The 13,938-nt window shown below is 59.0% G+C and overlaps 1 protein-coding gene across 6 annotated transcripts in view; it reads left to right on the top strand.

Moving 5' to 3' along the window:
- The first annotated feature begins 3,735 nt into the window (after positions 1-3,735).
- SNED1 (sushi, nidogen and EGF like domains 1) overlaps positions 3,736-13,938 on the top strand; it is a 58,430-nt gene continuing 48,227 nt past the window's right edge. For all 6 annotated transcript variants that reach the window (XM_070422589.1, XM_070422584.1, XM_070422585.1 and 3 more), the window contains exon 1: positions 3,736-4,168. In XM_070422589.1, coding sequence (XP_070278690.1) covers positions 3,956-4,168 — 213 coding nt within the window. In that variant the 5' untranslated portion in view covers positions 3,736-3,955. The remainder of the gene's footprint in view (positions 4,169-13,938) is intronic.

The raw sequence follows: 13,938 nt of genomic DNA on the forward strand, positions 1-13,938 counted from the left end.
GTGGGTGCTTCTCCCCTGCTATCCCACATGGAGGCCCGGCAGGTCCCAGCATCCCTTTAGGAGTTGCCAGCCTTGCAGGGCAGTCCCAGCTCTGTTCCTCTCCAGCTGTGCAATCCCAGACAGGCTCTCTAGGCCTCGGGGACCACCTGGTCTGGGGCACCAACCTTCTCAGGTGTCAAAGGACACACCTGAAGCTCACAGGGGGAGGAGGACTCATCCCCTGAGAGAGCAGGAGAGCCATGGGGACAGGGCCATCCTGAAGCACTGGGGCCAGAAGGAAGGAAGTGACATCCTCAGACAGAGAGGCAGGGGAGGATGACCAAGCACCCGAGGAGACAGGCTCCACCTCCAACACCAGCTTTTGAGGGAGCAAAGGCCCCATCTTGGCCACAGCTGGGGAGGAAATGAGCCTCGGGACCCAGGAGTGCAGCTGGGCCAGGGCAATTGGTATCTGGGCCTCTTGACATCAATATTCTCACCTGTGGATGCTAAAGTGAGGCCAGAGCGCTCCCTCTCCCAGCACATGCATGCTCAGAGCCTGTGGGTTAGACTGTATCTGCTACTTTTAGTACTCTTTTTAAAATGTTTACTTGAGCCCTGGCCAGTGTTCTCAGTGGTTAAAGCGTCGGCCCAAGCACCAAGGGCCTTGGGTTTGATTCCTGGTCAAGAGCACGTTGCTGGGTTGCAGGTTCAATCCCTGGCCCCAGTCAGGACATGTGTGGGGATCGATCTCTCGATCTCTCTCTCTCTCTCTCACTCTCTCCCCCACACCCCTCTCTCCCACTCTCTCAAAAAATCAATGGAAAAAATATCCTCAGGTGAGGATTAACAAAACACACAAAAAATTTTACATGCGTTTTCCTGCATCATTAGAAAGGCCACAGAGCATAATTTTATTGGCTGCCAACCAGGGACATACCCTGCCTCCCACGTGCCTGGGTCTCCACTGCGGTTTCCCTGCCATCACGGAACACTCAAATGGGAATCTTTGCCCTTGAACCAGGGGATATGCAGGAGGCAGGGAGGGGCCTGTCATCACCCCAGGGCAAGGAGAGCCATACCTGAGCCCACCTGTAACCCATTTATAGCCTCTCCCTGCAGAACCTCTAGCTCAATGTTTCCAGTTCTCTCTCTCTCTCTCTCTCTCTCTCTCTCTCTCTCTCTCTCTCTCTCTCTCTCTCTCTCTTTTTTTTTCTCTCTCTCTCTCAGCTAAAGCAGCAACAAACATCCCAGCAGTGAATGTGGACCCATTCTGAGCGTTTCCTTATGATCACTAGCAGAAGCCTCATCATGATGTTCAGGTGTGGGGGGCTCCGTGAAGGCTCTGTCCCTCACTGCACATAGAAAGAGCCAGTGGGCCCGGGTTAGTGGACTCAACACACTGGCTATGTGAACAGCTGGGCACGCTGAGCCAGGCCCTCCCACCTCTGTCTGGGCACACCAGTGGCACCCATCTAGCCTTACAGTGTAGTGACAGGAGCCAGATCCTACCTGCCCCTCTGGGCGCTGTGATCTCCCAACCTCATTCCCAGAGCAGGTGGCGGGTTACCTGGGACAGAGTCTCTGGTTTCACCTGCATGGTAGAACCAACTGCTCTGGGGAGATCTATGCCCTGCCAGCTGCCTCTTGGAAGGAAAGAGAGAAAGGGGTTGGAGGGGACAAGCCAGCCAGCCCCTGCAAACTAGCAGCCTCACCCAGAGCCCCTCCCCCAGCCCTGCAGGGAACAGCCCCCTGGGCCAGGTGTGGACACTCACCACCTTACCCTGCACAGAGTCCCAAGTCCTGGGGCATCCAGAGGTCGGCCCCAGGCTCCCCCATCTAAACTGCACACACACGCAGGCCCTAAATTAAAATGTCACAGGCCTATGGGGAGGCTCAGGTTTCCTGCCGCAGAACATGAGCCTGCTTGATAAAACCATTTTGGTTTTGATAAATGTGGACTTTCTGTGGCAGAGACAAAGGCGCCCTTGAGTCCAGAGGAGAACCTACAACGGCACATTGCTGAAAACTATTTCCTGATAATATTTTTAGCACCTGAAAAAAACAACAACATTTTTTCTCCTTTTGCCAGTGGAGTTGTGTTTTGTGTTGTTGTTTTTGTTGTTTAATGTAATGCCCAGTGGGGGTGAGGCCCTGTGTTAACCCCCAGGCCAGGCTGCAGATCAGCCCAGGGTGAAGGCCGTGGAGTAAGCAGGCTCTCTGGGTGGGCCTGGGCCTGAGCATCTCACAAAGCTGCCCAGGAGATTCCCTGGGGCGGTGGGGTTGGGAGCCCCTGTCCTGATGTCCTAGGGTCTCCAGCCCTTCCACAGCTGCACTTCGTGGGACTAGGGCATTTACGGGCCCTCACTCTCGGGGTGCTGCCCGTGTAGGGCTGGCCTCCTGAAATTTTTGAGTGGCCCTGATTGCATCCTAACGGGATCTGTGTAAACCAGTGGCCTCGGAATTATCCACACACAGAGGGACCCTCCCACTAGTTCCTAAAAATCACATCAAATGTTCCTTGTTTTGACTGCAAAACAACATGCTCATTGAAGACGTTTTGGAAAATATAGAAAAACAAAGACAAGTGTGAAACCTCTCAGGACCTGGTAACTGTTCTCTCTGCTTATCTTTGGGGGTGCACCTGTCTTCAGAGGCCCGGGGCTTGGCTGGAGTCACCAACATCAGGACTCTGAGAGCAGAGGGTATGGGGGAGGAACTGAGGCCCCAAGAGTCGGGTCTTGCCCTGGGCCTGGGGACCCAGAGGTGAACAGATGCCCCCTGAGGGGCAAATGCACAGTGATGTCCCAGGTCAGCAGTCCCAGAGGCAGAAGAAGGGCTGGGGTGATCACAGCTGGGGACAGAGAATCTGAATGTTGGGCTCTTGAGGTCTTACTCCCACCCAGGGGCCCAGGGACACCAAACCACTTGCCAGAGGACCCCACTGACCAGCCTTCCCCCGCAAACGACTGCTTTAGGCTGCTTTACGTAGGAGTCACCAAAATTCTCTTGCTGCCTGCACCCGGCAGGAAACCTCTGGGGCAGAAACACTTTAATACCCTAAGGTTCCCCAGGCCAGGGGTCATTCCCACATTAAACCAGATAGGAAGCCTCGCCCTGCACAGGAATCCAGTGCCCCCAGGCTCAAGGCTAGGGAGGTTTGGGGGGCAATGTAGGGCTGGCCTCTGGCTGCTCTAGAAGGGTTCATCCATCCAGGCACTGCTCAGCCAGCGTGGCCCGCCCCACTGATGACACTCTGGCAGCGGGGTGACCGGGTTCCCTGGTCGGGCAGCAGCCTGAAAAAGCACGCGGAAAGCCTGCCCCCCAAGTTAAGGTCTGTCCCAAAACTGCTCCGTGCACAACACTGAGGCCTCACGGAGGAGGACCGTCCCCGTCGCAGGGCGTGCGCCCGCGAAGCCCTCACTTCCCCAACACCCGGCCCGCGGGGATACGGGACCGTGGGGGCCGCGGGGGCCGTGGGCTGGGCCTCCAAGCGGCGCAGGGCCACTAGGTGCCCCAAACCCTGGGTCAGGTGCTCGGTGCGCGCCCCCGCGCTTTCTGCCGTCCTGGCGCTTTAAGAGTCGCCCTATTTGCATGGCCCCGCCCAGGCCGGTGTGCGGCCCGGCTCGATATTTAAATCGCCGCCCCAGGGGCGGGGCCGGCCCCGAACGCGGTCCCGCCCCGCGCCTTCCTTCGCGGAGCGGCCACCGGACAGCAGCCCGGCAGAGCTCGCGGGTGTCGGGCGCAGAGCTGTCGACGGCGCGGCCGCGCTGCCCGAACGCCCGCTCGGCCCTGCGGGCCACTCCCGACAGCGGCCTCGCTCCAGGCGGCGGGGACCGCGAAGCCCCGCTCTGTCCCTCTCTGTCCCCGTTCTGTCCCCGCTGCGCCCCCGCTCCGCTCCGTCCCCGCTCTGTCCGTATCCGTCCCAGCTCTGCGCTGCTTTGTCCCGCTCGGTCCCCGCCGCCGACCGCTGGCGATGCCGTGCGGTGCCGCCTGGGCGCTGCTCTTGGCCGTGGCCTGGGGGCTCGGGGCGCGCGGGGTGCGCGGCGCGGTGGCCCTGGCCGACTTCTACCCGTTCGGCGCGGAGCACGGCGACGCTGTCACCCCCAAGCAGGACGACGGCGGCTCCGGGCTGCGGCCGCTCTCCGTGCCCTTCCCGTTCTTCGGCGCCGAGCACTCCGGACTCTACGTGAGTACCCGAGCCCGCGGGGCGCCGGGGAGGGCGCTGTGCCCCGGCCGCTGCCTGCCGCCCCGACTCCCGCCGCCGCCGCCAGCAGCTTGGCACCACGGCGGCCAGAGGTGGAATGAGGACAGCGCTTCCTCCCTCCGCGGCCAAGGCCGGACAGCGGCCCGCAGGAGAATCGGGCCGGTGGGGGGTGCGAGCTGCAGCCCCACCACCTTGGCGACGGGCGCCTGCCCCGCCCCTGCCCCCGCCTGACCGGCCTGGAGCGTGGGCAGCGTGCACTGAGGGTCTGCCGGTGCCTGGTCCCAGCTTGGTGGGGGGAGTCCTGGCCCGGTCCTGACTCTCAGAGACAGCAGGCATGGGCCAGTTCTGTCTCCACCGCTCCCAGGGCGGGACCCTGGCCCCTGCGGGAAAGAAATGCTGTGCCCCTCCTCACTGCATCGTGCACTTTCTGTGGGTGGGCCACAGCGCACCGCCCTGAATCTGGGCTAGAAAGCGGCTGGGCAGCCCGATGCACTGTCACCTCCAACACCAGTGCCCGGAACACAACCTCTGCCATTCCCACCACCATCACCACCACCACCTCCCATGCCCCCATCAGCCCAGTATCAGCACCAACCCCTGCACTGCCATCTCCCCCATCAGCATTGTCACCTGCTCCCTCATCCCCACCGTCTCCAACACCGTCTCCATCACCATCCACAGCTTTGGCACTGCTGTCCTTCTTACCCGCCACTGTTCATGTGGCCTCTGCCACCCCCTCACCAACATCATTGGCTCCCTCCACCACTTGGCCACCCCACCGCTGGGCAGCTGCCTTTCCCAAGCCCGTGCAGAAAGGCCTCCTCGCGTTGGGGGCAGGAGGCAGCCATTGCTCTGTAGAAGCACCCGCTGGAAGTCCCTCTGGACCAGGATTTGGACCTGGAGCCAGGACTGACTTCAGAATGTGGAGTGAGCAGGGCAGAACTGTGCTCAGGGTCTCCGGGAACCGAGGAGCCCCATACATCTTAGAACTGGGAAAACTCATGTTGGCACCATCTTACACAACACTGCATCAACATGGCCCTTAGGAACTGGCCAGGCTCAACTTTCCCACCCACAGTCACAGGTGAAAATATTATGAAAACAGTCCACCCTCTGACCAGCCCCTCTAAAAACATCGACCCTTGCCAAAACAACAGGGGAGAGGGCGCTGAAGTGGACAGATCCTCTAGCAAAACAAATGGTTTCATCAGAAACCAACATTCTGGCTGCTAGCAAAACATAGATCTTCATAAGAGCTTCTTCCTCAAACAGAGATGTTATTTGAAAAACACTTGCCCATGTGGACATGGTGAGGCCCTTCACCTTCTCTTCACTCTGTAGGAAAGAATGGAGTTCTTGAGGGGCAATGCCCAGAGCACCTTGCCTGAAATAACGGCGGGCTCTGTGTCAGGGAGGGAACGGAACGGCGGGCAGGGAGGCCTTAGAATCACAGCCAAAGGAGGGAAGGGATGGTATTTGTTCTGAAGCAAGTGGGTTCGACCAGGTAGCCCCCACACCCACTCAGGTCCAGAAGACACTTTCCTGCATGTCCCTGGATCCAACCCTTGTCCAGCAGAGCACACCTGGGCCAGCCCTGAGCCCAGACCCCTGTGACCAGCCGAGTGAGAACCCTCTATAGGCCAGTTCTCCCTCCCCACCCCCCCACCCCCAGCCTCTGTCCCCTTAGTCCCCAGCCTATTGTTTGGCAAAGAGCAGGCTTGTTGAGTGGCTGGAGGGATGGATGGGTGCGTCAGCCCTCTGCCAGGGCCCACTTGTCACAAGGTGTGAAGTTAGCAGTGACGCTGCTTGGAGATCAGCTTTCTGAGTCTCCATGGTGTGGACACTCCATGGAATCAGGACACAGGCTACACCCTAGTAAGGATTCAGTCCTGTGATACTTGGGGGCCCACTTTCCAGAAGGCACCCAGCATTAGGCTTCTTCTCACGTCATAGCAGCTGCGTGTGCTAAGTCGTGAGGCTCTGAAAATCATGGAGAGTCATCCTATTGCTAAGGTCCTACACCAGCCAGCGCTGCTAGCAGGTTGGAGCTGCAGCAGCCTGCTGAGGGACATGGTTTGTGAGTATAGATGGCAGCTGTGCCATGGCCTACGGGCCTGGCCAAGGTGGAGCATCCACTCGGGGTGGCATGGAAAGTGAGAGGCAGCAATTCTGCAGAAGTCCCAGGTGCAGCCCCGCCCCCCGGGTGGGGTTATGGAGATGCAAAGGAAGATCCCGGTTTATTTGACTGCAACTAGTGGCTTCAGGTAGCATGTCACCACTCGGCTTCTGTTCCCTCATTGGGTGAAGGGTTTGCCAGGTGGGCAACTCCTGTGAGGGTGCCCCACCCTGTGAAGGGCCCACAAGTATGTTATAAGGTTGCAGAGGCCAGGAAGGGGGTGCAGGGTCTGACAATCGTGTCTCCAAGACTGAGCTGTTGGAGTGGTAGACAAGGTATGCCCCTTAGGGTCCCTTCCACCTGTCACCCCAGGGCCTCCTCCAACCCCTGCTGGCCTCTCACCCATGCTGCTCTGACCCCTCTGACCCTCCTTGTCTTTTGGAACACCTCGGAGCCAGTCCCAGCATGCAGAGCTGAGTGGGAGCTGAGGTGGACAGTGTGCCCAGAGGGAAGGTGTGGTACTAACAACGAATTTGACTGAGGGAGGCTGCATGCCCACCCTGAACATACTGTCCCCATCCTGCCTTCCCCAGATCAGGGCCGCCATGGCTAGTCATTTCCTCCCAAAGCCTCAATTTCCTCTCTCTGCAATTGAGTGCCCCATCTGAGTATGCCCGTGACACATGTCCAACCATCACTGTCACAGCTGTTCTGGCCACCAGTTCCAAGCCATCTACAAAACCTGCCCTGACCCCCAGGGACAGCCTGGTGAGATGCAGGAAGGCCTGGTGGTAGAGTCCTGCTTCTTCTGAACCCACTGAGCAAACCCGTAAGAGCCCAGCCGGCTCCAGGCTGTCCCAGGAGCTGCCCCTCTTCCTGCTGTGGGTGGCCTCATGGGTGCTCCCTTCCTGCTGTGCCTGGGGAGGGGCAGCAGAAGAAAGGAGATGCAGGGGTGGAATAGAGCTGGAGTCGGGGTCGAGCTGGCGCTGGCCCCCCTGCCCAGACCTCCTCCCTGGCAGCCTGTAAGAGGACAGGCAGGACGGTCATCCTCTGTACAGATGAGGAGACTCAGGCTAAGAAGGCAGATCCAGGGCCCCAGACTCTCATGTCCAAGTGCCTCCTAACCACTCCAGCCCAAACTAGCAGGGCCCAGCCCGAAGCCCTGCTTCCTCCGGCCCACTGCCCAGAGCGTGCAGGCAGCCCCCGGAGCCTCCTCAGGGCCTCCCTCCCTTCCTTGTCCCCACATTGTCAGCAGCTGGGCCTGGCAGCTCTGCCTTGGAAACACGTCCACTTCCCAGCACCTGCAGTCAAGTCCCTGGGTCAGGCCACCGTCCCCACTCACTGGCCTCCAGCTGCTGGCCCTGCCCCTTGAGCCTGTTTACAGGGCAGCCAAGAAAGCCAATGGGCCTCTCCCCTGCCTCTATTTCCTGCCCTTACCTGCCCCTGGCTTTAGGCTGGATGGTCTGACCCTGTGCACCTCACTGGGCAGCAAGCCTGGCAGCTGGGAATGACTCGGGTGTCCCCACTCCTTATCTCTTGGGGACTCTGTGAAGCCAGAACTTCTTAGCTAGAAGTGACCAGCTTGCCCAACTGTCTTCCCAGACAACTCGCATGGAAACCTGGTGTGTTCACTCCCAATGGACTTCTTCTCTAATGCATTCATCCATGTAGCATCCTGAAGTCCTGCCTGAGGCCAGGCTGAGCCTAGGGGGCAAGATGTGGTGGCAGCAGCGTGTCACTCTGAGAGCTAAAGTCACTGTTTCCTGCTTTGTTCCCTGCGCTGTCCCCGCTTCCAGGAGAGTGCTGGCTCCTGGCGGCCTCAATCAGTGCGAGTCACCCATCTTCTGACATGGGATGACAGAACCGTGATCCTGCATCCAAACTCCCTGGTTTGTTTCAAGCACCTTTAGAGTTCTACAAAACAAACTCACCCTTTCATACAAGTTTATGTTGCACATATGTGAGCATTTTCCCATGCCTTGAGTGTGTAAGAGCATGCTTTTTGGTGACAGTATGATATTTCATCCAGTCGCTGCACCATGTCGTTTTAACCAATGAGTTGTTGACTGTGGGTGGTTTCAGGATCTCCCATCATGAACTAATGTCGCCGAAGCACGACCCCCTGTGTGTCCTTATGCAAGTCTCCCGCTCTCTGCTTTCCTTTCCTAGTGGGTCAGAGGGAATGTGCTTCTCACAGCATCTCCCTGCTGCCTGTCACCCAGAGGGCATCCTCGTCTGCATCCTTCTCTCCTGGGTGAAGGAGTCACCTCATCTGGCCTGGGTCAACCAGGAGGCCACCACTCACTCAGCTCCTGCATGGTCCAGGACTAGGCACCTGGCCAGAGCAGATCCTAGTGTGGGACTCTGCCGGGTCACCTGGGAGCAGGAGAGAAATGCAGAGCCCTGGACCCTCCCCAGCATGCAAGGGCCCCAGAATCAGCCTTTAATCAGGTTCCTGGTGCCTGTCCAGGGCCCCACCTGAGAAGCGCTGCTCCTCCTGAGGGCACCCACCGGCCTGCCATCCTGCTCATGGTGCCCCGGGCAACCCTAACCCTGCAAGCTCAAGTCTCCACTGCCTCCCATGTACTAGTGCAGGGCTGGCTGGGACGAGCTGCCCCCCAAGGGCCCCGGCCACAGGTGCTCCTTGTGGCCCCTGGCTTCCAGGCCATCCTTGTAGTCAGACTGATGATAGGGGTGGGGGCAGCGAGCAGGCCCAAGAACAGAGGAAGCTGGAAGAGTTGGCCCCCGGAGATGTTTCTCCCATGGGTCTGTGAGCAGGCGACTGGGTGGGGCCGCCCCACTGGTTTCACCCTCCCCCCCACCTCCCCACAGGGGTCCCACCTCAGTGGGGCAAGTGATTTGTTAACCGCCACCTAAAGCACTGCTTCCCACACTGAGCTCTGCAGGGAGGCCAGGGTGGGAGGAGGGAGAACAGGACAGTGTCCAGGCATGGGCCCCGACCCCAAACCCTGCACACAGCAGGCAGCCAGGGCCCACTGTCCTCCAGTCGGTTCAGGGCTTGTCCAGGGCCAGACACCACCCTTGGCACTTGAACACATTCTACCACCTGCACTAGACTGAGGGGGCATCAGGCATAGGCCACCTTGGGTGCTTGCTGGGGATGGGGCCTGGAATGGGGCTGAGTCCCAGGGAGCAGCCACTGTCCCAAGAAGTGAGAGGCCTAGGTGTGTGTGGGAAGCAGGGGCGTATCAGGCCCACAGTGGGAGTTTGTGTCTGGGCTCAGGCTGGAGATGGGTGTAGACGGAGGGTATAGGGGCCCAGGTGATGAGGGACTGCTGCCCACAGGCGAGCATGTCCAGGGGCCTCTGTGGAGTTGGGCTCTGGCCCTAGAGGGGCACCTGGCTGAGGTGTACCAGAGGTGAGGCAAAAAGGTGGCTTTGCCAGGGAGGGGGAGGCACGAGCTGGCCAGGTGTACATGGGAAAGGGAAGAGAGGGGGGACAGCAGGAGGATATGGAAGGGACAGGTGTTGGAGGGGTTCAAAGGTCTGGACTCAGAGAAGGCAGTGCCATGAGGCCCTGCAGACCAGGGTGTGGCCGCAGGGAGGCCCTGGACAGCAGACAGCAGGAAGTGCAGCCCAGGGCCCACAGCCCAGCAGGGCTTGGCCTGGAAGGGAAGGAAGGGCTGGTCCCCCAACACCAGCTTCTCTTTCCCACCCTTGGGAATTCCTCCTTCACCCCCCACGCTCACCCCCACCCCAACCCTGCAGCCAACTGGGCACTGGCCCCCCCTCAGATACCCCTCCCCCAGGAAGTTGGCCCTGGCTGCCCCTGGTGGTAGTGCCCTCCCCTCCCAATCTTCCTACAGCCCCAAGTGCTGTTCCCCCAGGACATGGGTGCCAGCCACGAGCCTGCCTTCCTTCTCCCGGGCTGGTGTACACCAGGCTCTGGGCTCCAGGGCTCAGACTGACCTTGCCCGTGGCCCCCAGGAGCCCTGCCCACTCACTGCCCTTCAAGCAGAACTCTGGCCCCAACTGTGCTTGTGGGAGGAACCCTGATTACCCAGAGAGCTGCCAGGAAATAAAAGACATGCCTACATTTTTCAAAACAAGCTTATAAAAGGCCTCAGGGGCTTTATTGTTTTATTTTTGGCAGAGAAGTCAAAGCAGGAACCAAGGCCCGCCCTCTTGGCTCTGATGTTTGCAGAGCTGGGGTCTGTGGCCGCACACGCGGGGTCCCTGGCTCCCCTCCAGGGTGCCCTCTCAGAGCAGCCCCTCCGCCCAGCGAGGTGGCACCAGAGAGCCCTCATGCTCTCCCGCACAGGGGACCAGCCAGTCCCACTCACACGCTTTTGGCTGGAAGTCTCTCCAAGAGACTCTCCAGGATATTTCCGCTCTTTCCTGCTTCTATCCAAGTCGGAAATGCCACCAGCACAGTCTCTCTGTGCTTCTTCCTGAGCCAGCCAGGGCCAGCCGTGTCCTGCAGGAAAGGCCTGAGTCCCCACAGGCCAGTCCCCTCCTGACCACATATGTCCCCACCCCCCAGGTGAAGCATAGGCCTCTTTCATGCCCCAAGGGCCACCTGGAGTTCACAGTCATTGGGCTTCCTGTAGCATGTGGCCTCGGCTTCTCCCAGATGACAAGCTACTCCCTTCCCAAGATTCTCAGTCTCTTCAGAGGGGACAGGAACACCCCTCCTTGACCACAGACAGGCCTCCTACACCTGCCTGGGCAAAGAGGGGGCAGTTGCCAGCTGCTTACCCTGCACTCAGCTCCTGTGCTGTCCCATCCTGGGCTGTGACACCCAGTGGCACCTTGTTTTTCTCAGCAGCAGGTGCTTGGACACCAGAGAGGTGGCCCCTGCTGGAAAGGACAGCAATACCAGCACTAACCCCAGGGCCTGGGCCTGGGCCTGGGGGCCCGCAGGGAGGGCTGGGGAGGCTGCGTGGGGGCAGAGCAGAAGGCCCTATACACAGCACCACACATTTCCCCTTTCTGCTCCTGGGTCTCCTTGCATCTCTGCAAGCGTCCCACTGGGCTGGGCTAGGCTGACTTCAGGCCCACATGGCCCCTGGTGTGGGGCAGCACCCGGGCCCTGGATCCCAGCAACAGCCAGGCCACAGCGAGTCTCTGAGAAGAGCATGCTGGTGGGCCCCCTGTGTAGGTGAAGGGTGGGATTAAGCACACCTCTCATCTGGGGTATGCACCCGTTCACAGGATGCGTCCGGCAGGGGGTCTGGCCTCACCCTTTCTCCTTGTTTCCATCTCTGTGCGGTGTGTTTTACTAAGTACTATTGAAAGTAGAAAAATAATAATAAAAAAATTGATATTTTGCAGGAAGTAGCTTTTGCCAGGCAGCTCGCTTCCCTGGGCCCACCTCACCCAGCCCTTGCCCACTCCCCACCCACACAGGATGCTCAGAGTTCCCATCTGGAAAGAGGACATCCAAAGAGGATCCTGTCCAGGTGACAGGCCTGCCAGCAGCCTGCTTGCCCAGTGCCTGGCCCCGCTGCCTGCTCCGCTGTGGTCCTGGCCCTGCCCTGCTCTGGCAGGGGAACAGGGCCGGCTTGTTCTGCCTCCTTCCTGGACCCCCGGGCTCTGGGCCCACACCCCGTGGGGAGGCACACAGGAGAGGAATGAGGCCAAGTGCTAGTGGGCAGCCTGGAGCGGCCCCTGCACACACTACACACACCTGAGAGTTGGACTTGCACTTCAAAGGCAGGAAGGAAACCTGGTCCGTCTGTGGGAGCGGGTCCAGGAGCGGGGGAGGCAGGAGGGGCAGTGCGGCAGGTCCCACCCCAGCAGGTGGCCTGTGGCGCCTGTGGCAGCAGCCCAGTCCCAGGACCCGCCTGGGAATAGCAGGCCAGTGTCTGTGGGAGACAAGCCCAGTGTGTGTTGGTGGCTTTGCCTCAATAGCACACAGTCCTTCCCTCCTGCCCAGCTGCCATTTCTGGCATGAGGAGTCCCAGAGGCCGGGGCAACCTAGGATGCACCTCCAGCTGCTCAGTCCGCGTCAGCCCCATCAGAGGGACCCAGACTGTTTCACCAGCAGCTGCAGTCTGTTCCTCCATCAGTGGCCTCCAAGTGGGCGTCTTTGGTGAGGCATGCTGTGCCCTTCCCGTGGCAGGCCCGCCAGCAGACGGGTCCGCCAGGCTTTTGCAGCAGAGGAGAGGGCCAGGCAGTGGACATCTTCGGCCTGTAGCCATCCGGGTTCTGACTGGCTACTCTGCTCTGAGCCCCACAGGTAGCGAGTGGGCGTGGCTGTGCCAGTAAGCCTGGATTTGCAAAACCAGGGGTCCTCATAGGACAGCCACGGTATGGCCTGTGAGCTAGGAATGTTGTTTATATTTTTAAAGGGCTGTAAAAACAAAAACAAAAAGAAGGGAGAGGAATGCACAATAGAGACTGTATGTGGTCCACAGGCCAGAGAGGGTCATTGGCCCTCAGAGAACAGGCTGCTGGCCTGCTGAGGCCATTTGCAACAACCCAAGGTCAGTAAAAATCTGGTTTGTCTGGTCTGAAAGAGCCCCCTACATGGCCAGGGTGACCGCTTCCAATTCTGCCCACAGCACTGACTGGCCTTCCCAAGAGCTCCCCGTGTTGGGGCTGCACTGGGAGGCTGCTGCCACCGAGGGGACCCGCTGTGATGGGAGGGCCCAGGAAAACAGAGGCTTCACTGGCCGCTGGAGTGGGAGAAAAGGCTTCCCAGGGGTAGCTCCACTGTTTCACAAAAACCAAGGTGACTCTTCTTTTTTTTTATATTTTATTTATTTTTTACAGAGAGGAAGGGAGAGAGATAGAGAGTTAGAAACATCGATGAGAGAGAAACATCAATCAGCTGCCTCCTGCACATCTCCTACTGGGGATGTGCCCGCAACCAAGGTACATGCCCTTGACCGGAATCGAACCTGGGACCTTTCAGTCCGCAGGCCGACGCTCTATCCACTGAGCCAAACCGGTTTTGGCGAAGGTGACTCTTGCCACTGAGCCATTTCCATTAGGCCTCCCACCCTGGGCCCTTCCCTTGTTAGTGTCAAATTCCAGTCAGCTCACCCCAAATGAGAGGCCAGTGAGTCACAAGGCCCCCACGGGTCACACTCAGCTTCGATGAGCTCTCACCGGCCCCATCAGCGTCCCAATTTTAAACAGGGTGTGGCTGGGTCCTGCTTCAGCTCCAGCTGTGACCCACCTGCTCCTCTGGGAATCTCGGAGTTTCTGCAAAAGGGCCTGGGCTGGGGCTCTGTGGTGACCTCTTACCCCAACGGCTGCGCCGTGTTCCCTTCTCTGTGAGCCCCTCACACTTGGTATTTCCTGTTTCTTTGATGGAAGCCACCCTGATGGGTGTGAGGAGGGACCGCTCTGCGGCTTTGACACGCGTTCTCCTGATGACCCAGCATGTCTGATTGGCCGTTCATGTGTCTTCTTTGGAGAAATGTCTATTTCAGGTCTTTTGCCCATTTTTTAATCAGGTTGTTTTGGGCTTTATTGTTGCATGAGTTTTCTATATATCCCTTATGAGATATATGATTTGCAGATGTTTTCTCCCATCTAGTGGGTTGCTAATCGTGCCTTTTGATGCACAAAAGGTTTTTCATTTCGATGGACTGCAGTTTGTTTTGTTGTTTTGTTTGCCTTGGTGTCACCTGCAGGAAATCACTGCCAAGTCCAACGTTGTGAAG

This window comes from Myotis yumanensis, unplaced genomic scaffold, assembly GCF_028538775.1.
Source record: "Myotis yumanensis isolate MYYU_CA2020_CCGP unplaced genomic scaffold, mMyoYum1.0.hap1 SCAF_8, whole genome shotgun sequence".
In the NCBI taxonomy this organism is placed as follows: domain Eukaryota; kingdom Metazoa; phylum Chordata; class Mammalia; order Chiroptera; family Vespertilionidae; genus Myotis; species Myotis yumanensis.